This window comes from Rattus norvegicus, chromosome 14 (genome assembly GCF_036323735.1).
Source record: "Rattus norvegicus strain BN/NHsdMcwi chromosome 14, GRCr8, whole genome shotgun sequence".
Taxonomy (NCBI): domain Eukaryota; kingdom Metazoa; phylum Chordata; class Mammalia; order Rodentia; family Muridae; genus Rattus; species Rattus norvegicus.
In genome coordinates, this window is record NC_086032.1 from 108,511,892 (window position 1) to 108,537,710 (window position 25,819).

Consider the following 25,819-nt stretch of genomic DNA (forward strand, 5'->3'; position numbering starts at 1 on the left):
TTTTGATTTATATTTCCACTTTTGTTGTAGTAGAAGGCTTATTTGCCAAAATAGGGATCCAAGGCATATTTCACTTGCCACTGAGCCTGACTTCAATTCCTGCCCTGAATTTGATCCCTTATGGAAGGAGAGACTAACTCCCAATGTTGTCCTCTGAACTCTACACACAGCATGGCACCTGTACACACACACTGCTAAATAAATGAATGTAATAAATAGAGAGATAAGTAAGCAAATTTGTTGTGGTATGATTAAAAAGGAACATTTTCTATCAGTTTCCACGAGCTGGATCTGCTCACTTCAGCTGCTACTCTACCATGCGTTCAGCAAGCCACCCTCTCCTGGCTGTCTCCCTTTTAGCCACCCTCTCCACTAGGTCCCCTAGGCAGTAGTTACCATGCCTCATACACACACACACACACACACACACACACACACACACGCACACGCACACGCACACGCACACACACACGCACACCTCGTTCTGCTGGTCTTTGTGTTGTGGGCCCTTGTATTCTCACTCCACTTGGGCAACAGAACCAGGTCCACACTCCAACTGCCTCTCAGCCATTTCTTTCACACACAGTCCTCTTTAGCCCAGTAAATCCAAGTTCCAGAAACTTGTAATTTAGCAATTAGATTTGCATGTTAAATTCCCAATCCATAATACGTCAGTACAACAAATTCACTGCCAATTAGTAAAGATTTAAACTGCCCACCTAGACAAGACAAAATCAACCCAGTCCACTTGGATCTGGATCATCCTGCTCTGTTGTCTCCATCTTGATTTTTTTTTCAATTCTCCTCCCTCCTTCCTAGACTTTTCCCCACCTACTCTTCCTTCTCGTCCAATGACAGGCTATGCCTTATCCTGGACCCGCCTTGCTACATAATAACATCATCCTATACATCACCCTTTCTGTTTAATTAAAAAAATTTTTTTCATCAAATGTAAATTGTGCACAACTATTACCATTAGAAAATCATCTAGATGACTATGTTTTCTCAAAGTTAATTAGCTTGGGTAGCCATGAGACCAATTAGTCTTCAACTCTGACAGAAATCTGAGAATGACCAAATATCTATAAATATAGGAAGCATAACATGGCTTCCAGAACTAAGACAGGTTGTAGAGACAAATTTCCACTAGCACAGTCCTGTTAGCAACACTTGAGAGCAAGTCCTCAGAACTTCCGGCCTAGATCATCTGACAGACTTTTGAAACACAGAATTTCAAAGGGATGATCACTCTGGATTAGCAGAAATTACCAGTCAACTTATTCTGTAATGTGTCCTTTTCTGGACAGTATTTAGTCTGTAGATGAATAGAGGCAATTTTTGCCTAGTGGCTGTCTTGCCACAAAATATTACCTCACCAGCAGGTGGAGATGTTCAAATTCTTTGTTAAATCCACTAAAGGGGAACTGTTAGGAGCAGATATGTCTCAAAAAAAGATAAATAACTTTAAATAATGACATCACCCTACATAAATTAAACATTTGCCAAGTGTTGTGGTACACACTAGTAATCCCAGCATTTGGGAGGTAGAAAAGAAGGAAGGATGAGAAATTCAACATCATCCTTAGCAGTATTCAAGGGCAGCCTAGGCTACATAAGATTTTTGTCATCCCCTCCTCCCATGACAAAAAATAGTCAGCAATTAACATTAACCTGGATTCTGTAATTGTTAGGGAGATATCAGATCCTGGGCTGTATGAAGCCCCATTGACAACAGGATCTAAAAAATGTCAGGGTGTGGTGGTCATTGACAGTACAGTAACATCCAAGCCTAGTGACCACAGCTGGATGCTGTATTCGTTCTACTGGAGTTTCTTATTGGTCCTGCTCCACACATTATTCTCATCAGACTGGCCATGGTACCATGGGACCTAGGGGCAAGGCTGGAGGAGCAGGTAGTATGATGGCAATTAAAATGAAACTCATCACATCGACCATAAAGCAGCTACTTGATCACACTCTTGTTGCTTTTAATGGTTTTTTGGTTAATTTTTGTGAGCCTTTTAGATATATAATATTATAAAATTCCAATGGTGACATACTGCCTCCTGAACTGTAACATTTACTACTTATGTTGCATTTTATTACACTGAATCCCCAATCCCAGTTAAATGGCAATGATGACAGGTGTTCCCTTCAGCAGTTCATCACTAACTATGATGTTAACGTTCCTCATAATTTCCAAATGGAGTCTTTCCAAAGCCTGGTAGCCAGGTCTCAGGCTCTAGTGAGCTTGGGCATGGGCATTGCCACATAGACAGATTATAATCCAAGAAAATGCAAAACCAGAAATCTGCTTTGTTTCTCTAAGCAAGAGGCAATCCAGGAGAGATGGGACTGTCAGAGAAAATATAGTGGCCAGAGATTTCACCTTATGTTTTTTAGTTTTCGTTATTTCTAAGTAAATGATTTCTATGTTTAGTGAGCAAAGGGGATGAATATTATTAAAAGATGTTAAATACACATATACAGTTGTCAAAGAATACATTTTTAATTAAAGCTTATAGTAATCATATAAATAATCATTTAGACTTTTGTCAGAAAATGGTTGAGATTTTAAGGTTTATGACTAATGTTTTAATGCATTTTGCATGTTGAACTGACTGCCCAGTTGGACATGGTGGCACATACCTGCAGACTCATCATTTAAGGAGGCTAAGGCAGAATAAGATTCCTTTGAGACTGGAGCCAGTCTGGGCTACACAGTGAGTCTGAGGCCAGTATGGACTACATAGCAAAACCCTGTCTCAAAGAAAACAATTTATTTCACAGTTCTAAGAAACATTTAACATACTGTGTGCATCTTAATGGGGTGGACAACTGTCAGTACTGCTCAGTACTGTTCTATGACTATGAGTCATAACCAAATAAGATCAATAAGTGCATGAGACTGGCACATGGTAAGTGCTCAATAAATATTTGATAAATTAATTGATTCAAAGATGTATAGGTCACCAGGAAATGGCTATTACAGAATTTAGATTTAAATTTATATAATAACTTTAAGAACAATTAACGGGAAGCTACTGTTTATTTGGTGCCTGGCAGAAAATAACACATAATGCTAGGATTTTTCTATACTTTAATTTTATAACTATTATTAATAGATACTATTAATTATTACATTCACATTATCTCTTTGTTAGCTTGTCATAGTATTCAGAGACACATGGGAACTTCGACAAAATCAGAAGTTAAACTTTAAGTCTAGTTCTCTTTCAGCCCACAGGAGCATGGTACCTTCTAGAACATTTACCTCGTCCATCTCATCCATAGCTCCTGCTACATTTACTCTTTTATTATCCTATTTATTCGCTTTTAGGGCTCATGACATGACCTCTTTGAGATACTTTGTTGCTATGAGATTTTCTACTTTTCTACAGTCATACCCTGCTACTTTGAGCATGGTACGTTCTCAAGCAGTTACTGAATGAATGAATTAATCTATTCAAGTCTCTTTACAATACTAAAGTAATACTGACTTGAGAAAGACAATGTTAATGTCTAAACATCTGTCCTGTGTCTGTGTCTCTGTTGTATTCCCACCTTCACTCCACAATCAAATCTCTATATTGAAAGCTTGTCCCCAGTGTGAAGGTGTGTAGAGGTGGGATATTTAAGATATGATTAAGACAAGAAGAATTCCTTAGAATGGAATTGGTATCCCACAGAACAGGCCACAGTTGTCCACGAAGGGAAGTAGATTCCTTACTATGAATCTGCTGAAACCTTGATCCTGGGATTTTTAGCTTACAGCATTATAAAAAACAAATGTCTGTTGTTTACAAGCCACCTAGTCTGTGGTAGTGTATTCTATTAGCCTACCGAAAATAAGACAAGATTTTATAAAGAGCCACAGAGAAATCTTCAAGTTCATGGTTGCTTTGTTCTAGTCTCCTGTTTCCTTAGAAACCTATTCCTCAATGTTTTTAATTGTAGTGCCGTTCTTCTGGAAGGTGCATGACAATCCAACTACATTATCTTTCAAAGCCTTTCCACTAAATGCTTCCTATTTTTTCTAGAATAACAAAATATGGTAATATAAAAGAGTCACAATCAAATAAAGCCTTGCTCAGAAAACATAAGATATTGGATTCAAGTTTTTTTTTTAAAGTGCAGATATACCAGGACATTAAGTGCTAGGTTTAAGGAAGTGTTTGGTTGTGTGTGTGTGTGTGTGTGTGTGTGTGTGTGTGTGTGTGTGTGTGTGTATGCATGTGTGTGGTGGGTGTCAGCCTGGCTTTATTTTGTGGTACTCTCAAAATAGAATGATTCAACTGCTTTAAAAAATTTATAGCACACAAAATAAATTAGATGAATAAATAAATTAATGAAAAAAATTAGATGAAACAAAACAACCCTTCTGTCACTACTGAATAAGCAAGTTAAGGTATATGATCAAACCATAATAAATCATATTTTAAGAAGGTATTTATTGGGAATTTTTAGTGCATAGTAAGTGCTTTCTATGTTGGGGTAACAATTAGTACAAAAATTATATATACAAGTCAAACTTGGTAGCATATTCCTTAAGAGTCCAAGCCCAAGACCTGTGTGGTTATATAGCAAGTTTTAAGTCAGCCTGGGTTACATAGGAAACGTGTGTGTGTGTGTGTGTGTGTGTGTGTGTGTGTGTGTGTGTGTGTGTGTGACCAAATGTGGTGGGGCCGACTAATAATGTCAGAATTTAGGAGGTTGAAGCAGGAAGATTGAGTGTTTAAAACCATCCTGATTCATGGTCATATAAAATTGTATCTCAGAGGATGTGTACAAAATGGGGGCTGCCTTCTGTACCAATCTTCACATCAGAACATTCTGTCAGGGATAGATGGCGCATTGCAGAACTATGAGCAGGGATAAAGGAAGGTAAGATGAAGCATCCCACAGCTTGCAACAATGGAGACTTACTCCTGGGCCTGAAAGATCAGGGACAACTAACTGCTCAAAGAAATATTCTAATACTGTGGCAGAGGACCTCATGGCAGGTGCCATGAATTTGGTAGTATGATGCCACTCTTGAGTTACAGCCTGGAAAGGAAGGCTTTAGAAACAAATACCTCTCTTTCTAGTCTTGCACTGCCAGAGGTTTCAGTTATGTTTAAAGAGGTTCTGGCCACACAATCTTGCTCCTGCAGTGTCTGCTCTGGTTTTGGTGAGTTTTACACACAAGAAGAATGCTACGGCTTGAATTTTCCTCCTCCAAAATTTAGGTATTAGAATTTATAGGCTAAGAAGATGACTGACATTCAATAGTTTGGAAACTTTGAGAAGCAATTAGACTCCTCCCCTACAATGTAGAAGAGACTGTGTGCAGCATTAATGAACTTGGCTTTTACCTTCTTGTTCCATGTAATTTGGGAGCTCTCCCCAAGCTCCCAGATGCTGCCACCATGTCACCATGCCACCATCTCACTTAGCCCAGCCAGCTGCCAGCTGGCATTTCCCAAGAACACCGCCCATTCCTCTGGCAACCACCTTTACTGAAAACACTGTGAGCTGCTATTTGTATGCTACTGGCTAACTACGTTGGCTGCCCACTCTCTTGTCCTGTCTCCTTTAGCCCCAAGGAAGGAGAACACTAGAGACTTTTATTTTAAAACTGACAAGATAACTCAATGGCTGGGTGAAGAATTTCCTATTCTAATCTAACAGTAGTCTTTTCCATCCTTCTTTGTCTCTGTTGGTGGTGGAAGCTACATACTGTAGGTGCCCCAAGAGACCTACAAGTCCGCTGTTTCCTATCTGCTCCACAGCGTATCCAAATTTTCCTCTCTTTCCTCCCCTCCTCTTCCTCCTGGGACCCAGAAATCTCACCTTTTCCTCTTCACCCAGCTATTAGCTTCTGCCATCTTTTTGACATAATCAAGAAACAATTAGGGAACCAGAATTTAATTATCAGCTCCACCCTCTACACCTTCTATCCTGTGAGAACACAGTGATCCCATCCTCCAGAAGACACAGCAACAAGGCACCATATTGGAAGCTAAGATCAAGCCCACCAGAGTTTGTCAGAACCTGCTCTTGCACTTCATAGCATCCTGAATGGAAGAAAATACACTTAGTACTTTACAGATGACTCCACCATAGGTATTGTTTTCATTTTTTATTGGTTATTTTATTTATTTACATTTCAAATGTTATCCCCCTTCCCAGTTTCCCCTCTATCCCCTGCCTCCATGAGGGTGCTCCCCCACCTGCCCATCACTCCTGCCTCAGCACCCACCATGGGTATTTTATGTTACTACAGCACAAAAGAATCAATGGCAATAACTGCTTGTAGTGAAAATAAGGTAGGCAGGGACACTAGTAAGGTTCTTTCTAGAGAAGAACAAGTCTGAACTAAGACCTGAATGAGAGACATCTGAGTGAAGACGGGTGAAAATGTTCCTGGTGAAGTCTCAAAGAGGACTCCCCAAACATGGAGTGTTGCAGCACAAGACAGGGAAGGCAGAAGAGTACATGTTTACACGCTTTAAAACCCACAGATTACTATGGTCAATCAGAATTGGCTTTGAAAACTGATGATAGCAATTGAAGAGCCATTAATAACTGCTTGGCTAAAACATCAGAAGGAAAGAAAGCTTAGAGAGATTTACCTTGGTTCATACTCCACAGAAACAATAATCACATAACAAATCTTTCCCAAGTTTTCATCTCTTTGTGTGGGCATGTATATGTTCATCTATCTATCAATCAATCTATCTATCTATCTATCTATCTATCTATCTATCTATCTATCTATCTCTATCTCTATCTCTATCTCTATCTCTATATGTGTGTACATGAGAAGGTCAAAGATCACTTGGTCTTCTTTGGTCACATTTCATTTTTGTTTTGAGACGGGATCTCTTGCTGAACCTTGAGCCTTCTGATTCCTCTACACTGAGTGACCATCAAGCCCAGGGATCCTCCTCTCTCTGTCTCCCAGTACTGGGTTTGCAGGTGTGTCTGACAGCATCCAGTTTTTTAATGAGAATCCTGGGTATACAATCTCAGTCTTCAGGCTTGTATGGTAAGCACTTAACCAACTTAGCCATTTCTCTAGCCCCCAACTTTCATTACTAAAGTACCTCAGAAAACATGTAACTGTATGGAAATCCATTAGGATAAGACATAAAACTGCCAACATGCAAGACCCAGGAGCTACAAACTTATAGTATAGGCAATAAGAGATTAATGAAATTCGGACTCTACTCCTCACCCCTTTTCACTTAAAGGCTGTTCCTTCTCTGGGTATGGAAGCTAAGCTAACGGATTTGTCTCCACACCCATTCCCTGAAAGGGGTTACATGCTCCGTCATGCAATATCAATTAGTGTGGCCAATGATTTGAGGAGAAGGAATCTCAATGCAGTGTGTCACTTCAGTTGCTAAAAGTGTACCAGAATGCTCATGATCATACTAAATAACTTCAATGATAAGAGCTTTGCCTAGAGCACCTGACTTCTGTGTGTAAGCTCTTTGAAAACATTTATATATAGATTTTAATGGCCACGCTTGGAGGGAATATGAATTTTTAAAACCAATATCCCAATTAGTATAAAGAAAAAAATCTGCAACTTTTAAAAATGAAAACAAGCCTTTCAAAAGAGGAGAAAGAAGTGTAATTAGGAATGCATGAAGTACTAAAAGGCTGTTTTTAACTTGTTTCCTAAGAAACCAAAAATAGAACTGACAAGTACAATTTCCAAAAAAGCTTAGATCCACTTACTCTATTATTAAAATTTCCAGTTCAAAGTTTTAAGAATCACTAATTTTAAAAGAGGGCGGGGCATTCCATGGTTAACTTTGTTTGTAATGCTTATTCTCATGGAAGCTGGTATTTATGAGCAAATAGAGTAAGAAGCTGTACTTAAATTGGTGAACAGCACATTCAGCAACCAGAACTATACTGTGATCCATGACATCTGGCCAATGTGACTATGATGACAAATAATAGACTTCAGAATATAACAGACAAAAGGAGGCAAAAACCTAATTCTATTTTTAATATATAAATTGAATTATGGGTCATAGTTTCTCATTGTATTTTATAATTTATAGTATATATTTTATAGATATTAAATATTATTTATAATTTAAAAAAACCCTGCTCTCTCCTTCTGGTCTGAACCAGTGCTCTGAGAAAACCTTGGACACTGGCTCCACACCTAGTCCCACAATGCCCAGAGGAAGCCTGACTCCCAGGTGCTCTAATACACCCAGGATCACAAGTAAGGAGGCAATAACAACTGCCCCAACACCTGGAGTAAATGGGATTCCCGGAATCCAGGGATGCAGAAACCCTTACCCAGCCAGTGGCACTGGTTCATTCTGGTCTGCACCCGAATCCAGAGCAGATGTGGGGTGCGGGCTCTGCATCCACTCTTACAACAACCAGAGTGAGCTCAACTCCCAGGTTCTCTGAACCACCTAGGATCACAGAATCACAGAGGAAGCTCGACTCCTAGGAGATCTGACACAACCAGGAGTACTGGAGCTCTGACACACTCAAGATCATGATTGAGGCCACAACATCTTTCCGAACACCCAGAATAACTGGGACCCTAACAGGAACCAAGGAAACTCAAATCCCTGCCCAGCCAGAGGCATGCGTTCTTTCCAATTGCACTTGTGCCCTGAGCAAATCCAGGGCTCTAGCTCCCCACCTACTCCTGCAATACTCTGAGAAAGCTTGACTCCCAGGAGCTCTGACACAACAGGATCTCAGAAGTTTAGTCACACCAGGATTTCAGGATCAGAGAGGCAACTTGACTCCCAGAAACTCTGATATGCCCAGGATCTCAGGATCACAGGATCTCAGAATCACAGGATCACAGAGACAGCAGGACTGTGAAGAATTCTGACATAACCAGGATAACAGGAGGAACAGGCTCTAGTCAGAAACAGCAAGGACAGGTAGCACTAGAGATAACCAGATGGCAAGAGGCAAGCACAAGAACATAAGCAGCAAAAACCAAGGCTATTGGTGGACTCAAGACACACAAAGGCAGAAGTCCTCTGGGACCAGGCATTTCTGGTTTCTAGCTGTGGCCCAAACCTCTCTGATCCCAACCCACAGCTCCCTGCTCCCAAATCCCGGGGAAGAGAAACCTGAAGACCCAGAAGAGCAGGCAATCCTGAGACTGCAGGGCAGGACAGACTGTCAATTCTGCCCACCATTGTCCACATCCCTGGCCCAAGAGGAAACTGCATAGTGCCTCTTAACACAGAAATATAGGAGCAGTCAGCTGCAGGAGCCCCGAGGTCCAGATCTGCGCCTGGATCTGAAATGAACCACTCAAACAGCTCCCTGTACCCAAATCCCAAAGTGGGGGGCAGAGCTAGATCATCAGAGGTGCAGACAGTCCTGTGAAACCAGAGGAGATTACTCTCTGCCCACATTCCCGACTCAAGAGGAAAACGCCTTGTGCCATCTGTGACCCCTGTGCACAGGGACCTAGGAGAAGTAGGGGCAGGACCCTTCTAGTTCCTGCCCACACAGAGAGCTGAAAGCCAGCTGCCAGGAGTGACTACACGCCTGAGAGCAGAACACTCTGTTCCCTTAACTGGCTGAAAGAAAACAGGAAAACAGGTCTCCAGGAGTTCTGACACACAGGCCCACAGGAGGGTCAAGCCACCATCAGAAACAGCAAGACAAGCTAACACCAGACACAACCTGATGGCGAGAAGCAAGCACAGGAATCCAAGCAAAAGAAACCAAGACTAGTTGGCATCATCAGAGCACAATTCTCCCAACAAAGTAAACACTGGATATCCAAACACACCAGAAAATCAAGATCTAGATTTAAAATCACATTTTATCATAATGATGGAGGACTTCAAGAAAGGTCATAAATAACACCCTTAAGGAAATACAAGACAACACAAGTTAACAACTAGAAACCCTTAAAGAGGAAACACAAAAATCCTTAAAGAACTACTGGAAAAAACTTCCAATAGGAGAAGGAAATGAACAAAACCATCTAGGAGTTAAAAATGGAAATAGAAACAATAAAGAAAGCACAAAGAGAGACAACCCTGGAGATAGAAAACCTAGGGAAGAGATCAGGAGTCATAGATGCAAGCATCACCAACAAGAACATAAGAGATTGAAGAGAATCTCAGGGGCAGAAGATATCATAGAAAACATCGACACAGCTGTTAAAGATAATGTAAAGTGGAAAAAGCTCCTAGCCCAAAACATACAGGAAATCCAGAAAAAAATGAGAAGGTCAAACATAAGGATAATAGGGATAGAAGAGAGTGAAGACTCCCAACTTAAAGGGCCAGTAAATATCTTCAACAAAATCATAGAAGAAAACTTCCCTAACCTAAAGAAAGAAATGCCCATAAACATAAAACAACCCTGCAGAACTCCAAGTAGATTGGAGCAGGAAAGAAACTACTCCCGTCACATAATAGTCAAAATACCAAATGCACAAAACGAAGAAAGAATATTAAAAGCAGTGAGGGAAAAAGGTCAAGTAACATATAAAGGGAGACCTATCAGAATCACACCAGACTTCTCGCCAGAAACTATGAAAGCCAGAAGATCCTGGACAGATGTCATACAGACCCTAAGAGAACACAAATGCCAGCCCAGGTTACTGTATTCAGCAAAACTATCAATTAACATTGAGGGAGAAACCAAGATATTCCATGACAAAACCAAATTTACACAATATCCTTCTACAAATTCAGCCCTACAAAGGATAATAAATGGCAAAGCCCAACACAAGGAGGCAAGGTACACCCTAGAAAAAACAAGAAAGTAATTTTTTTGTAATAAAACCAAAAGAAGAGAAGCACACAAACATAATCCTACCTCCAAATACAAAAATAACAGGAACAATCACTATTCCTTAATATCTCTCAACATCAATGGACTCAACTCCCCAATAAAAAGGCACAGATTAATAGACTGGATACATAAAGAGGACCCTGCATTCTGCTGCCTACAGGAAACACACCTCAGAGACAAAGACAGACACGACCTCAGAGTAAAAGGCTAGAAAACCACTTTTCAATCAAATGGTCTGAAGAAGCAAGCTGGAGTAGCCATTCTAATATCAAATAAAATCGACTTTCAACCAAAAGTCATCAAAAAAGATAAGGAATGACACTTCATATTTATCAAAGGAGAAATCCACCAAGATGAACTCTCAATCCTAAGTATCTATGCTCCAAATACAAGAGCACCTACATTCATGAAAGAAACCTTACTAAAGCTGAAAACACACATTGCACCTCACACCTCCTAGTAGGAGATTTCAACACCGCACTCTCATCACTGGACAGATCATGGAAACAGATCTACTCAATGATAGCTTGGTCAAGGAAGAAAGAAAGAAAGAAATTAAACACTTCTTAGAATTTAATGAAAATGAAGGTAAAACATACCCGTACTTAGGGGAAACAATGAAAGCTGTGCTAAGAGGAAAACTCATAGCTCTGAGTGCCTGCAGAAAGAAACAGGAAAGAGCATATGTCAGCAGCTTGACAGCACACCTAAAAGCTCTAGAACAAAAAGAAGCAAATATACCAAAGAGGAGTAGAAGGCAGGAAATAATCAAACTCAGAGCTGAAATCAACCAAGTAGAAACAAAAAGGACTACAGAACCAAAAGCTAGTTCTTTGAGAAAATCAACAAGATAGATAAACCCTTAGCCAGACTAATGAGAGGACACAGAGAGTATGTCCAAATTAACAAAATCAGAAATGAAAAGGGAGACAATAACAACAGAATCTGAGGAAATTAAAAAAAATTATCAGATCCTACTATAAAAGCTTATATTCAACAAAATTGGAAAACCTGGAGGAATTGGATAATTTTCTAAACAAATACCAGGAACCAAAGTTAAATCAGGAACAGATAAACCATTCAAACAACTCTATAACTCCTAAAGAAATAGAAGCAGTCATTAAAAGTCTCCCAACCAAAAAGATCCCAGGACCAGATGGGTTTAGTGCAGAATTCTGTCAGACCTTCATAGAAGACCTCATACCAATGTTGTCCAAACTATTTCACAAAATTGAAACAAACAGAGCACTACCAAGTTCCTTCTATGAATCCACAATTACTCTTATACCTAAACCACACAAAGAACCAACAAAAAAGGAGAACTTCAGACCAATTACCCTTATGAATATCGATGCAAAATTCCTCTATAAAATTATTTCAAACCGAATCCAAGAACACATCAAAATGATCATCCATCATGATCAAGTAGGCTTCATCACAGGTATGCAGGGATTGTTCAATATACAGAAAACCATCAACGTAATCCACTATATAAACAAACTCAAAATAAAAACACATGATCATTTCATTAGATGCTGGGAAAGCATTTGACAAAATTCAACACCCCTTCATGATAAAAGTCCTGGAAAGAACAGGAATTCAAGCCCCATACCTAAACATAGTAAAAGCCATATACAGCAAACCTGTAGTTAACATTAAACTAAATGGAGAGACCCTTGAAGCAGTCCCACTAAAATCAGGAACTGAACAAGGCTGCCCACTCTTTCTTTACTTATTCAATACAGTTCTCTAAGTCTAGCCAGAGCAATCAGAAAACAAAAGGAGGTCAAAGGGATTGGAAAGGAAGAAGTCAAAATATCACTATTTGCAGATGATATAATGTCTGCAGAAGAGGAAGTCAAGGAAGTGTGGAAAAAATGCTCCCATGAGAGTGCTCCAGATGTCATAGAAGCAGATAAAACCAAATGGGCAGACACACTCTGGACAAGGTATTGGCTATTTCGTGCTAATACAAATGGCATTGTGTATGTCAGCTGGCCCTAGAGTCACTTACTGCTGAAGGAAGACTAGAGCTGTGAAGGTGCATGGGATGGTGTGGGGGTAGGGCTGGCCTTTGCTAAACAACTTCATCTTGGGAGGGGCCAACAGAGTGACTAAGACACTTCCCAAATGTATCTTCTAAAATGGTGCAGATAAAAAAGTCCTTCCGCAGCATTCCTAAGTGGCTCTGTCAGTAGAAAAGCCAAATGGCAAATTCTGAATTTAAAGGGCTGGAACTTGATTTCAAACTGAAGCTGGTTCATCTCAGCACTGTCCACCTTCACTGCCCATTGTCACATCACTTAAGTTAAAGCATATACCCACAATTGTGCTTTTGCCATTCTCAGCCATCCAGAAATAGCAGTGGTCTGACTACAGTTATCCACGTAATGCTTCCCTACAGCACCAGAATGTAACCATCCCTCCTATGTTGTCTCTTTGTTGGCTTCATTGAGTCTCTAGATTTAGTGCAATGATTGACATCAATGTATTTTAAAATAATTCAGCAGTCATTGGAATTGACCTTACTATATCTTAATGTATATAATATAATGTACACCCAATAATGTTTTTATCCTAAACTCCTTACTTCTGCCCTAACTCTCTCTCTCTCTCTCTCTCTCTCTCTCTCTCTCTCTCTCTCTCTCTCTCTCTCTCTCTCTCTCTCATACACACACACACACACACACACACACACACACACGCACGCACACACACACACACACACACGCTTCAGCATGTCAGCATCCTATTAGGACCAGGTGTTCCTTCAATGTCTGCATATAGCACAGCTTCAAAAGCAGGTAGTCCCAGAAGACACCACAGCCTGAACAAGTGAAGCAGTCTGCTCTTCCCAGATTTGGCCAACATTCCAGCTTTTTGGACCTCCTCTCCAATAATAGCACCCCAATGTCAGCATGAAGTAGTCATAGATGATCATATTGCCCCTTATTTATTATCAACAAAAAGCTGGGATGTTGGGATTCTGACCTGGGAAAAAAATAGCTGAAGTGCATATTTTAAACACCAAAGTGGACCGGGCTTCCAGGTTCTCCAAACATCCCTCAGTTCCTACCTGTTACAGGGCATAGCTGGCATACTTCATCTTCTATACCGAACTTTCCAGCCCAGGCAATGGCTTCCCCTCCCCAAAAGCTCTTCCCTTTATAATTAAGATCTCTCTCTCTCTCTCTCTCTCTCTCTCTCTCTCTCTCTCTCTCTCTCTCTCTCTCTCTCTGCATTTTCTCTCTCCTTGTGAGTGCATGCACTTTCTTTTTCTTCCCCCTCCCATGGCAACTTATCTGGCCTCATTCCTTGGAACCATTGAACTTGCCTTAAAGCTGCTTCCCAAGAAATCTGCCTTTACATCCTCTAATCTGGTTTGAATTGGCTCATTTCATCAGCTGAGAATAACTTATCACAGACTAAGTGTCTTCTGCACATGGCAGGGCTGATATACTCATCAACTCATAATAGCTGAAGCTATCTGCATAAGACTTACAAAATATCAAACTGCTCAACATTTTAGAATGGAAGGCTATCTTAGTAACTGTTCTATTGCTGTGAAGAAACACTATGACCAAGGCAACTCTTAATTGGGGTCTGCTTACAGTTTCAGAGGATTAGTTCTTTATTATCCTGGTGGGAAGCAGATAGACATGGCCCTAGAGCAATAGCTAAAAGCCTTACATCCTGATCCACGGGCAGAAGGCAAAAAGAGACACCAGACCAACTAATGCCAAACATTCAAATATATGAGCCTATAGGGGCCATTCTCACTCAAACGACCATAAGAGGGGAGAGGATCATGAGCCCCATCTGGTTTATCTATTCACACTTGATGGCTTCTGGAGAAGGAAAAATTTGTTTTCTTTATACATTTGGTTCTGATAGGTTGACTCTACTCTAGTGATGGCTCTATCCCCGTGAGTTTATGGGCAACACAAATTGGACTCTGGTTTATATAAAAAAAGTACACAAAGTGGGGAAGGGTGGGGGAAATGGGGGTTGTCTGCGAGGAGTTAAAGGGAAGAGTCAGGGGAACTATAAACAAAATATAAACGTGTATAAATTTCTCAAAGGATTAAAAAAATTACACTAATAAAATATTAAAAAATTTTTAGACTGACCTCAGGAAGAAATGGAGGCAGCAATGGAGCAGTAAATGCAGCCTCTGTATTCCTGAAAAAGTACCTAGACAACAATGAGAGGAATGGTGTCATCTGAGTGCAGTGGTAGATTGTGTTCTCTGCAACAAGTCAGGTTCAGAGGCTCTTACTGACTACTCCAATGTGGTCCATGGAGGTTCCCATGACCATTTGTTCCCATTTGTCAAAATTCTGGTAATTAGCTTTTACAGTCAAGGACACCTGATTGGACACAGTTTGTCTACTTGAAGACTCTAGTTTCCTAAAAATTAAGGACTTTGTCATTTTTGTTATAATTATTTCCTAACATTGTGGTATAATACTTTAAATGGCAAATGCTCAATAAATAGTGAAAAGTCAATGCAGGGTTCCAAACATTTATGAAACTTCTCTTGTTGTCTGAAAGTATCTCTGAAATCTTAGTATCTTCTCTCTAGTTCATAATGGTATGAATTGGTTGGACTCTCTATTTTAAAAGACTGTGATCTTTATGTTCTCCCTGCTGGTTAATAACAGACCCTCACTCAGTAAGGGTGAGTCAGTTTAAAGCAGACAAGTGAACGCTATATTCCAAAAACTGTCTGGTCCTACTGTTAGCTTTCTGCTAAAAGATTAAATTTTCCAGCTTCCCTTGAAGCTGTGCAAGAACAAGGAGGCTACATGCAGCAAACATTTACTCTCCTCACCCTACCCATTATAAAGGGTAGCAGCCATCTTTTTCTACTGGCAGTTGGGTCAACTTCCCACAACTTAGGGTATATGTACCCTCAACATGCCCTCAAATGCCTCCTTTCTATCTTTGAAGCATCTGGAGCATCTGGAGCCCCAGTAGCCAGATTCATGCCCACATTTGGGACCTTTTATCTTCTTTACTGTCCTTGCTAATGCTTGGGACCTGTTCTCTCAAGAGCACAGACACCCAAAGAGCTTACTATATAAGATAAACACCCACCAGTCTACCTGGGACCTCTGGCTTTTATGCTCCTACCTCTATGAGTAAAGTCATGTAGATGAAGGCTGTAGCTCTGGGGGCTTTATTAGTGTTCTGTGTAAACCCAGTGTGGACATTGAGTAGGTCTAGCAGGGCCACTGGTCTTTTACAGGCACAATTTCTTTTCACTCTCCATGTCTGCCCTTCTCTCCTCTGTCATTCTAACAGTCTGTCCTTTTAGGCAGGAGGCCATGTTCCACTCAACAAGACCACACATGCAATACAGCCAAACTACAAGACAAGGTAACCAATGGGATCTAACTTGGAAGCACCACAGTTTAGGCCCACAGGTTCCCCTGTCTCATTTTGAAACTCACTTGGTTGAAAGAACTTAAGACTTTCCACAAGCTGTAAGAATGTTTGGTCCAAGAATTCTGGGAATTCTCTCACCTGAACAGTGTGACAAAACTTTCCAGTGCCCTTATAGTCTCTTGACCTTACTTTTCAGATGTGCTTGGTCAATTCAAACTTGGTAGATGCTTCAAGAAGCTGGATTCTTACCCGTGTGTTACTTTGGTCCTGAACCTATCATGTGTTCCAAATTGTCTCATCCACTCTTATCTTGGCTGTACTCTAATCTAAAAAAGCTCCATTTGGGAGACCTCATACCAGGTTCCCTTGTTTGGCTCTAAGTCCAAATTTGTTTTCAATGTGCATTGGTCAAATAGCCACTGTCAGCCCAAATTCAGAACTTTTTATTTTAATGTCTAATTTGATTTAAAGAACTTCATAAGGTGTATTGTCTGAGCCACCTGCTCCCAAATAGAATGCTCAGCTCAACTCAACCTTTCTTGTCTCTGCTACTCAGTTCTAGCTTGCAACCGCACCTAGAGCCAGAATGCTGTAGCAGGAAAGCATCATTCTATGCTATAGTTATAGTCACAAATCCCAGTATCCTGGTAAAATCAAAACTCTAGAGGCTTGTAATTTATTAATCAGATTTATATCAGTAAATTCTCATCCCTCAAAACATCCACACAATAAACTCAGAGCCAATTGACATGATATAAACTGCCCACCTAGATAAGACAAATTGTACTGCAATTATTCATCCCTTATAAGATATTCATAGCTACCTGTGAATATTTAAAGCCACGCAGAATCTGGATCATTTTTCTCTTCCTTCATCTTCCTTCCTTCCTCCCCTCTCTCCTATCTCTCCTGCCTTTCAAAACCTCTCGGCCCGCCCTCCTTTTCTACTGTCCAATCACAGGCTCTATCTAGCCTTGTCTTTCACCTACCCCCACCTGCACCTGCTTACAAATAGCAATCTACAGAATGCCTGGCATTTTTCTACTGGGTATCCAAGCCTGGAGAGTCATTCTTTTATCTTTATAATTTCTAAAATATTTGTAAAGCCTTTCAGGCTGTCTGTCACCATCTTCAGACACTGGTTGTGCATATGCCAATCCCTAAGTTCAGTCTTTTAGGGATTAAAATGTCTTCTGGATATGGAAATATCAGAAAGTGATTAAAATATCTTCTAGGTATGGATAGCATCAGAAAGTGATAAAAATGTCTTCTGGGTATGGATAATATCAGAAAATTGTCACATGATGTCTTAGTAAATTGGAAATCTGGCTCTAGACGTGGATTAGGCTTGCTCACCTTATACCTAACAAAATTTGTCTAAAAGTTTTCTCTAAGTCCCCTATCCTCACTCTGGATGGATTCTCTTGCCCAGAGGAGGATCTTGAGTCTGCAATACATTTTAAATTTCTAAAACAACAGAGAAATGTTGTCCTCGGTGTCTCCTGAACTGACATATAGGAAGTTGTGAGCAGGGAACCCTTGTACCTAAGCCTGCCACCAGCACATATGGAATGTCCATGCTAGTTCAACTGACCTTGCCCTTTACACCAGCGCTCAGTTCTTCCTCTTAGCCAAGGTGTATAGCAGAACCACCCATGTTCACTGATGAAGAGGCTGCCAGATCATCCAATGCATAGCTTTGAACTGTCTTTTGAACTTTGCTAGACAATCCTATAAAAATGACTCGAGTAAGATTCTATTTCTCTTTTAAGCTGTCAATCAGAACCTGAATTTAACTGACTTCCTTTACAAAGTTTCCATGTGCTTGTTCCTTTTGCAAGAGTCTGATATAAATGAATTATCCTTACAATATCCTTCTCAGAATGTTGGTACAGGACCCAGCCAGTTATACAATTGCATTTAACCTTATTAACTTTATATTTAACCTTTTATTAACTTATCTAATTATGATGTAAAAATTTCCCTCACTAACTTTGTCTCTTAATATTTCTCACAAAGTTTTAGAACTATTAATTTCTGGCTTATGCTCTGAGCTGTCTATTAGGTCTTATTGTAGTCCTGTGTTGATGCTCTTTTGAAGTACTGTTACCCCTTCTACATAGCCCATTTGCCAGCTTGAAGCAGTTATAGTGAGATTGGTGCCCCCAAATCACTGAAAGAAGTTTGGGTGACCCCTGAAAGAGGAACTAGTGAGCCATGAGTCATCGAATTCACTTCTCTTCTTGCCCTTCTGGGCACTGTTTTCAGGACTTAGAACTAAAACACCTTAGAACTAAAACACCTTCTTTGCATCATTTAACCTTTCTGTCTCATCAACTCTCAAAAAAACAAACAAAAAAAAAAACAAACCCTTAGTTAAATCACAAACCAGCTTAATATCCTTCAGAAGTAACTCCACTCCCACCCACCCCACCCCACCCCACCCCACCCCCGTTTTTGTGTTGCTGTTGCAGAACTCTAGATCTAACTACCATTCCGAATGGGATTTGTGCTCTCCTCCAAAAGCAATGCTGCTTCCACACCAACAAATTCAATCTGGTTTGAGATGGAGTCTAAAGACATAGAGACCAGATAAAACTTCAACCAAAGGTATCCAAATATACATGCATCTGATCTCTTCCTTCTTGGCTTCTCCCTGGATTACTTCATTATGTTTAACTGTCCTTATATTTATGTTCTTACCTTATATTATATGGCTCTCACGATATAATACCTCCATTTATTCCACTTTTTTCCTGATACATATACAAAAGGTCCTTCTACAAACTGTTCAGAAACTGGCCACAAGGAGCTTCATCCCTTTCACTCCAGGCCGGGCCAAACACAATTCTTCACATTAGTCTTCAATTTTCTTCTGTCCCCTTCCTTCCATGCTCTGTAGCTCCCTATGGCTACTGCTAACTCACTTTGGTACAATATTCCTGAGTCCAGACTAGTCATTATCATCCAGAATCAACCCTACCACCACCTCCTTTTACTTACTCCATCTCTCCTACACACCCCTTCCACCTTCCTGGGCAATCTCTCAGTTTTAGTTGGTAACCAAATCATCTGCTTACAAACCTCTAATGATTATTTTTCAAAACTCTCCCAAGGGAGGACAGCAATTGAATGATCCATCACAACTGATCAAAACTCCTTAGGTAAGTGAACAGAAAACCCCTTTGAGGGCTAAAGTTGTAATTTAAGTTTTAATTACTGTGCTTAAGAGAGTTGTAATCAAAATGCTTCTAACTTGTAAGCTTCCCTTGCCCAAGGATATATAAGTTCCTGGAATGCTTGGGGCTTTTCATATAAGATAACAAGCCATTTGCTTTCACTTCTGTAAACAAGGTTGGTTGCCCCAACTGTACAGGATGTGCTTGATCACACATAGGCAGGAGGTGGTAGACAGTATGTCAGGATATATGCTTGACTTGCCCTGATTGGTAGAAGGGGGGAAGTATATAACCTTTTCCATCACATAAACCATTTTGCCTTCATAATCACATAAACCATTTTATAGATTAAAAATAATTATTTTGTAGTAAGTATATTGAAATATGCTTTCAGTTTTTAGAAAATAGAGAAATCCTTTTAAATTTTTTATGTTCCCGTTATTATACTATAAATTAACTTTAAACAAACACACACACACACACACACACACACACACACACACACACACACAAGACTGGGCAAAATGATACACATAGCACTTGGAAAGCTAAAACAGGAAAATCAGGAATTTAAGGCCAATCTAAGATACACAGCAAGACCTTGTTTCAAAACACAACATGAACAACAAAAATTGTACAAAAATAAAATAATAATAAGTATTAAGTTTTGTTGGTCTGATTTTTTTGAGACAGTGTATCTGTATCCCAGACTGTCCTCACGCTCATAGGAATCCTGTTTCAACCCCCAAGGATTTTAGTTGTGAGCCACCACTCCTAATGAACAGTAACAGGTTTTAGGAAACTGAAAGTCTATAAAGTGTCTCAAAATAAATAAATAGGAAAGAAAAAAATGAAATCAAGAAAGCAAGCAATCATTTTGTTAGGGTTGGAGAAATGGTGCATCAGGAAAGTATGCATGCAGTTCTTACAAAGGACCTGAGTTCAGTTCCCAGCACCCATACCCATTAGTTAATGTGGATCTAACCTCCCAGGGCACCTCACACTCATGTGCACACACACACACATGCATGCACATACTTCATAATAAATAAAAAATTTTACAGCTCTTTTGTGACTATGGATTGCATTAAAAATGCCCAAGTTGTCTATAGTTTCAGTAAACAGCTTTAAAACCCACCTATTTGCATGAAAAACAAGCAAACAAACAAATAAAAACCCTTGATAGAATGAGTGGAAAAAAATGTTAGCAAAGTGCTTTGAGATTCTCTCAAAGGAAAAAGCCTGGAAAAATCATATTTAGTTACAAAGAAACTCATGCTATAAATAGTCTACCAGGGCAAAGGCTTTTTAAGTACTAAATAACTGAATCAAACACCATTTAATTGTTCAAAAAAAAAAACTATTAGTTCCAGTCTACTACTACAGCAGACAGAAACTCAAAACAATGTCATATACTAGTTAAAACGGTACTGTTTGTGTTTCATATTCTATACAATGTGACATGTCCATGGAAGAAGTACATACGACTAATTATAATGGTGACTATTGACAAAGTAATTTTAGTTTCAGCTGGGAACTCGTGTAAGGGCATATGTGTTGTTAAAACTATAGAAGCACAGATTCCTAGGGGGGCAGGATACTAGAGATCTACCAAACAAAACATACTATACAGGAGATTAGTTCTTTTACAACAAAGTATCTACATAGGAGTTGAAAACTTTTATATTTCAAGTCCTAGAGAGTAAATATTGTAGGCCACATAGTCCTTTAGATTGCTGCAGCAACTTGATTTTGCCAATATATCACAGAAAAAGCAACCATAAACATAAATAAATGTTTGTGGCTATGCAAATCTTCACTTGCAGAACAAGCAGAAGGGCAGATCTGAGGCCCAGGCTGGAGGCTACAAAGCTTTTACCTAACAGGCTAGTATCTGAGACAGTTTTACTATTAAAGGACTTTAGAGGAAGTACATTTGCTAGTGAGTCAGCAGGATCCCCTGAAGCACTTCTTTTTCTCCAGCTACCCAGCCCCCATGCTGTCAGGTATTCCTTGTATTATGAGGCAGTTTTCCAGACCATGAAACCATACAGATAACAATCCTTTGAAATTTGGGAGGGAGATATGTGACACATGGCTTTAAAAATATGCAGCAATCAAGATGGAGTTTTAATTCTAGAATTTGGCTCACTGTCTCCAAGTATAAATGATCTTTATTTTACAAAATTACTATTTTGAGTTTAAGAAAAAACATATTTTAGAAGGATTCAACAAACAGTTCATGTGCACTGTTCTAACTCTATATTAATTTAAAACAACTAGTAAAAATAGAATATTTTAAAACGTTTGTCCCAAAAAGTAGGTTTAATAATAGATTCAAAATGGTTTTTATCAAAAATGTTGGCAGAACTCACCTCTACAATTGGAGTCATATAATCCAATTTTCAAAATAAAACCATCAGTCTTTCCTTCTGAGAAAATAAAACAAAGAAGGAGAAGAAAACAGGCACACATCTGCAATGTGGCCTTCAGGCTGCTGGCTTCTTAGAGAACACAGCAGGGAGCAGGAGCTACAGCCAGGCCTCTGAAGTCATGGCCCCAGCTGTGTTCTACATTTCCATATCTTGGGATGAAACCAAAGAAACTAAAGATGCCTTAGCCTTCTGTGCCACAGAACTTCAAAGTAGTGTCTTTTCCTTGTTCAATAACTTGAACACAATGGGACACTATGAGAATGACCACACTTAGCCTGGATTTTCTAGAACATTTCTTACTATGCTTTGAATTTCTGATAATTTAGTATATCTTATCACAGAAACAAATTCATTCTTTTGTTTCTAATTATGTCCGTTTGTGATAACATCACAATTTATGATGTTGAGTAAGCTTAGTTAGCATTCCTCACTGTCTTCTTCCTCCTGCTTGAATATCATTGTACAAACTCTTCTTGGTTAATCCTAATTAAGTCTATGTACTGACAACAACCAAATTTATTTCTCTAGTCCAGTTCTGCAAGGATAACTCAAATAGCTAGGAGCTAGTAGCATGTCAGGGCAGCCAGTCCAACTGCCACTGAACATGTGCAAAGCATAGCCCACTGGTCATTCAATCCACTGGTGCTTGTTGTTTTCGTGCTATTTGCCAGGTGTCATGCTAAAGTATTATAATGGGGTTTTTCTCCCTTTATTTTCACATTGCACTTAGATGTTTCATATTTACCTCTCTTATCTAAAACCCCACGATAATTATATAAGCAATACATAACCAAATAGATACTATTCACTGACTACTTAGTCCCATTTCTTTGTCCTTTGTCCTGGTCAAGAGGATATCAATTCTATTTAAAGCATCAGTATCCAAAAACAACGTGATAGTTTTCCAGAGGCCACTTACCCGGAAACTCATATTACTGATTGGCTTTCCTCCTCTGCTACTGCCATCCCCTTCTTCTAGTCTTCAAATTCTCACTGTGTCCTACCCGCGCAACTCTTAATGTCCTGTCCTGTGCTCAGTCATTGGCTACTGGCAACTTTGTTGATAGTACAAAAACCAAATGGGGGCAGGGACCTTCAGCATCAGTAATAGATTCCTGATCAGAACCAGCCTCCTACACATCACCTTTCTGTCCAATTTAAAAAACAAACAAAATAAAAAAACCCTCCCAGACATAAATTGAACAGAACCACAACTATCATGTAAATTGCAAAGTATGATATATAATTAACATCAAGTCTATGATATTTGTCAATTAGATAAAGTACTCTACCATCATTCCTAACTTAAAGAGTTACAATTCTGTCCCTAAATTATGTTTATAGTTTAGCCTGTAACATCATCAGAAAACCACATTTTTATTTCTATATCATATTCTTAATGTTGAACAACTTAAGTTTGCTTATGGGACTATAATTAGTCTTCAACCCTGTCAAAAATCTGAGAATGAATTAAATATTAGCTGAGTAAATAGGAAGCACCAAACATAGCTTCTAAAACTTAAACAAACTGTAGAGACAGCTGACTGCCTGGACAGTCCCCTAATTTCTTATAAGGTTGGAGCATCTGTCTTCAGCTTTTTGATCTAGGGCCATCTGACAGACCTTTGTAAAGTAGGATTATGAAGGACTGTTTATTTTGGCTTGGCTATGATTCTGCATAGGTGTCCATTTTGGACAGTATTTTGTCTGTAAATGAAATAGGCAATTTCTGTCCTGTGGCTACCTTGCCTAGAGGTAAAGATGTTGAATTATTCTTTGAAGGAGAATGAGGAAGCTGTCAGGAGCAGATGTGTCTCATTGTCAAATGATCTTTAATAATGAAATAACATTAAATGTCATATTCTATGGATTCCTAATGTTTTTGAAGACTATCTATCTAAGTATATTTGAACTGTTAAACCTTACCTACTCTAAGCCATTTCTATTTGAGTAAATTTGTGCTACTTAATCCTCTGAAACAATTTTTAATAGAGCTGTTAGAAGGACTGGGTCAAAGCCTTGTATTCTTAAATGAGTTGTATAGGTACAATGCCTATCTAAGAGTAACAATATTAATTTTAAATTTTGTATCAATATATAGATTTATATTAATGAAAACCATAATTTTATATCAATATAAATTTGGTACCAATGTACAAAATTGTAACTTTAATTTGTATCAATTACAAAGATTTCTATCAATGTAAGATTATGATTATATAATATTTTGTTCAAGAGTAAAATTAGTAATCCATCCTATCTATTTCTTTCCTGTTCAAAATTTTGACTATTCCTAAATTATCTCTTAAAATGACAACCTATCTATAATTTATAAAATAACCATAACCAGACACCCAAACCCAAGGGATTGGAATGATGACTCTGCACAACTTTTTCCTGTTGAATAGGGGTGACGAAAATTCTTTAAAGGGGTGGGAAGGGGTAGGAAAATTAGAAAATTTGATTAGAACTAAGAAAGCTAGCTTTAGCATCTGTTATCTACTCTCTGTATGTTTAGAAGGCTCAGGACTTGACTAAAGATCTGTCTGAAAGGTTGGATGAAGCAAGGTCATCTTGAATCAGTAGCAATTCTAAAGCTGTTCCTCTCTGGATAGCATCAGGAAGCAGGAGGATGGAGCAGCAGGTCAGTTTAGCATCTCAGTGGATGAATCTTGTCAGAGCTGTACATTTTCTAATATATGAATCTCATAACCCAAATTTTACTATCATTAAGATTTTCAGATGGATCATGCAGGGTGTACAGATCAGTTAAAGATGAAATTTTGTTTCTTGTTTGAGCAAGTGAAAGACAGCTGTCATTTTTATGAGTTAATTTTATCAATAACCAAATGTAATAAATCTTCATTCAAGCATGAGGAATTTTAGGGATCCCATAACCAATAAGATTTATTGTCTCAATAAATCTGAAGTTTTGGTTAGAGACATTTTTATGACTAAGTCAGTTTTTGGGCTGTTCCCAGATCAATTTATCTGTCTTGTTTGATTTTCTCAAAATTTTTGACATCTTATGTACTCTTTTCTTGTCATATTTGATCTATATCATTCTGGAAGGGGTCCAGAGCTTATTGTCCTTTCCTGTCAATACAAATACAGAGCCTTTTTCCTAAAGTAGCATGTCCTTGATCCAGTAAACAGAATTTATAAAGGGTATAGCTTGACCTTTCTCTCAGAGGAACTTTTACATAACTGTCAAACTTATAATCATATTCATTTTTATAATTAAAACAATTTAAAGTAATTAAAGCAATCTAAACAAATATTAACCACTTGAGACAGTGTTTCTATTGTCTCCTGCACTGCCCTTCATGAGACGAAGGCCTAAATTATTTATATATCTGTGTAAATTTGAATCTTCCCTATTATAGAGATTAATATCTCTGTGTGTATATATTGTAGTATACCCCTTTTTCTCAGTATAATTCTCAAGGCCTAAGTTTCTACTTTCTGAGATAGGCTAGGCTTCCTACCTCCTGCTTTCAACCTAATATTTACATAAGTTTCAATATTTACATATCTCTGTATTTGACTTTAATTAAATTCCCTTTTATTTATTGTATAAACCTACTTACATGCTCTAATTTTTATCATATTAAGCTGACAATCTCAGGATCCCCATGTTGCTTGTGTTCAAATATCCTGAGAAATTGTCCTGGCAAGATATTTATATATCTTTAAAATCATGTATTCATTCATTTTCCCTAACTTCTTTCTTCTGTGGAGCTTAATATCTGCTATGTCCATTTGGCTCTCTGCCTCTCATCTTAAGCTCTTTGTGTTAGTTTTGAATCTCAGAAAGAAATCCCCACATGGCTCAGGCAAAATCTGTATATTTCCTATGTCTTTGAAAATAATTAAATCAGATTTATAAATCTCTATCTGTTATTTATCTGGTGGCTGGAGGCAGGCAGCTTTATTGTTGGTTTTTCATTGTTGCCAGTGGCTGTGTTTCATTTGTTTTGTGAGTTGGAACCCTGTGACTTGGTTCTGCTCAGT

The 25,819-nt window shown here is 38.9% G+C and overlaps 1 protein-coding gene across 7 annotated transcripts in view; it reads right to left on the reverse strand.

Moving 5' to 3' along the window:
* Window positions 1-25,819, reverse strand: part of Acyp2 (acylphosphatase 2) — a 169,531-nt gene that overhangs the window by 109,055 nt on the left and 34,657 nt on the right. For 3 of the 7 annotated variants that reach the window (XR_010057399.1, XM_017599325.3, XM_063273441.1), the window contains exon 4: window positions 14,931-14,994. Coding sequence is in view for 4 of the 5 variants with exons in the window: in XM_017599325.3 (XP_017454814.1) it covers window positions 14,931-14,994 (64 nt within the window). In the remaining variant the exon portion in view is untranslated. 7 annotated transcript variants of the gene reach the window in all.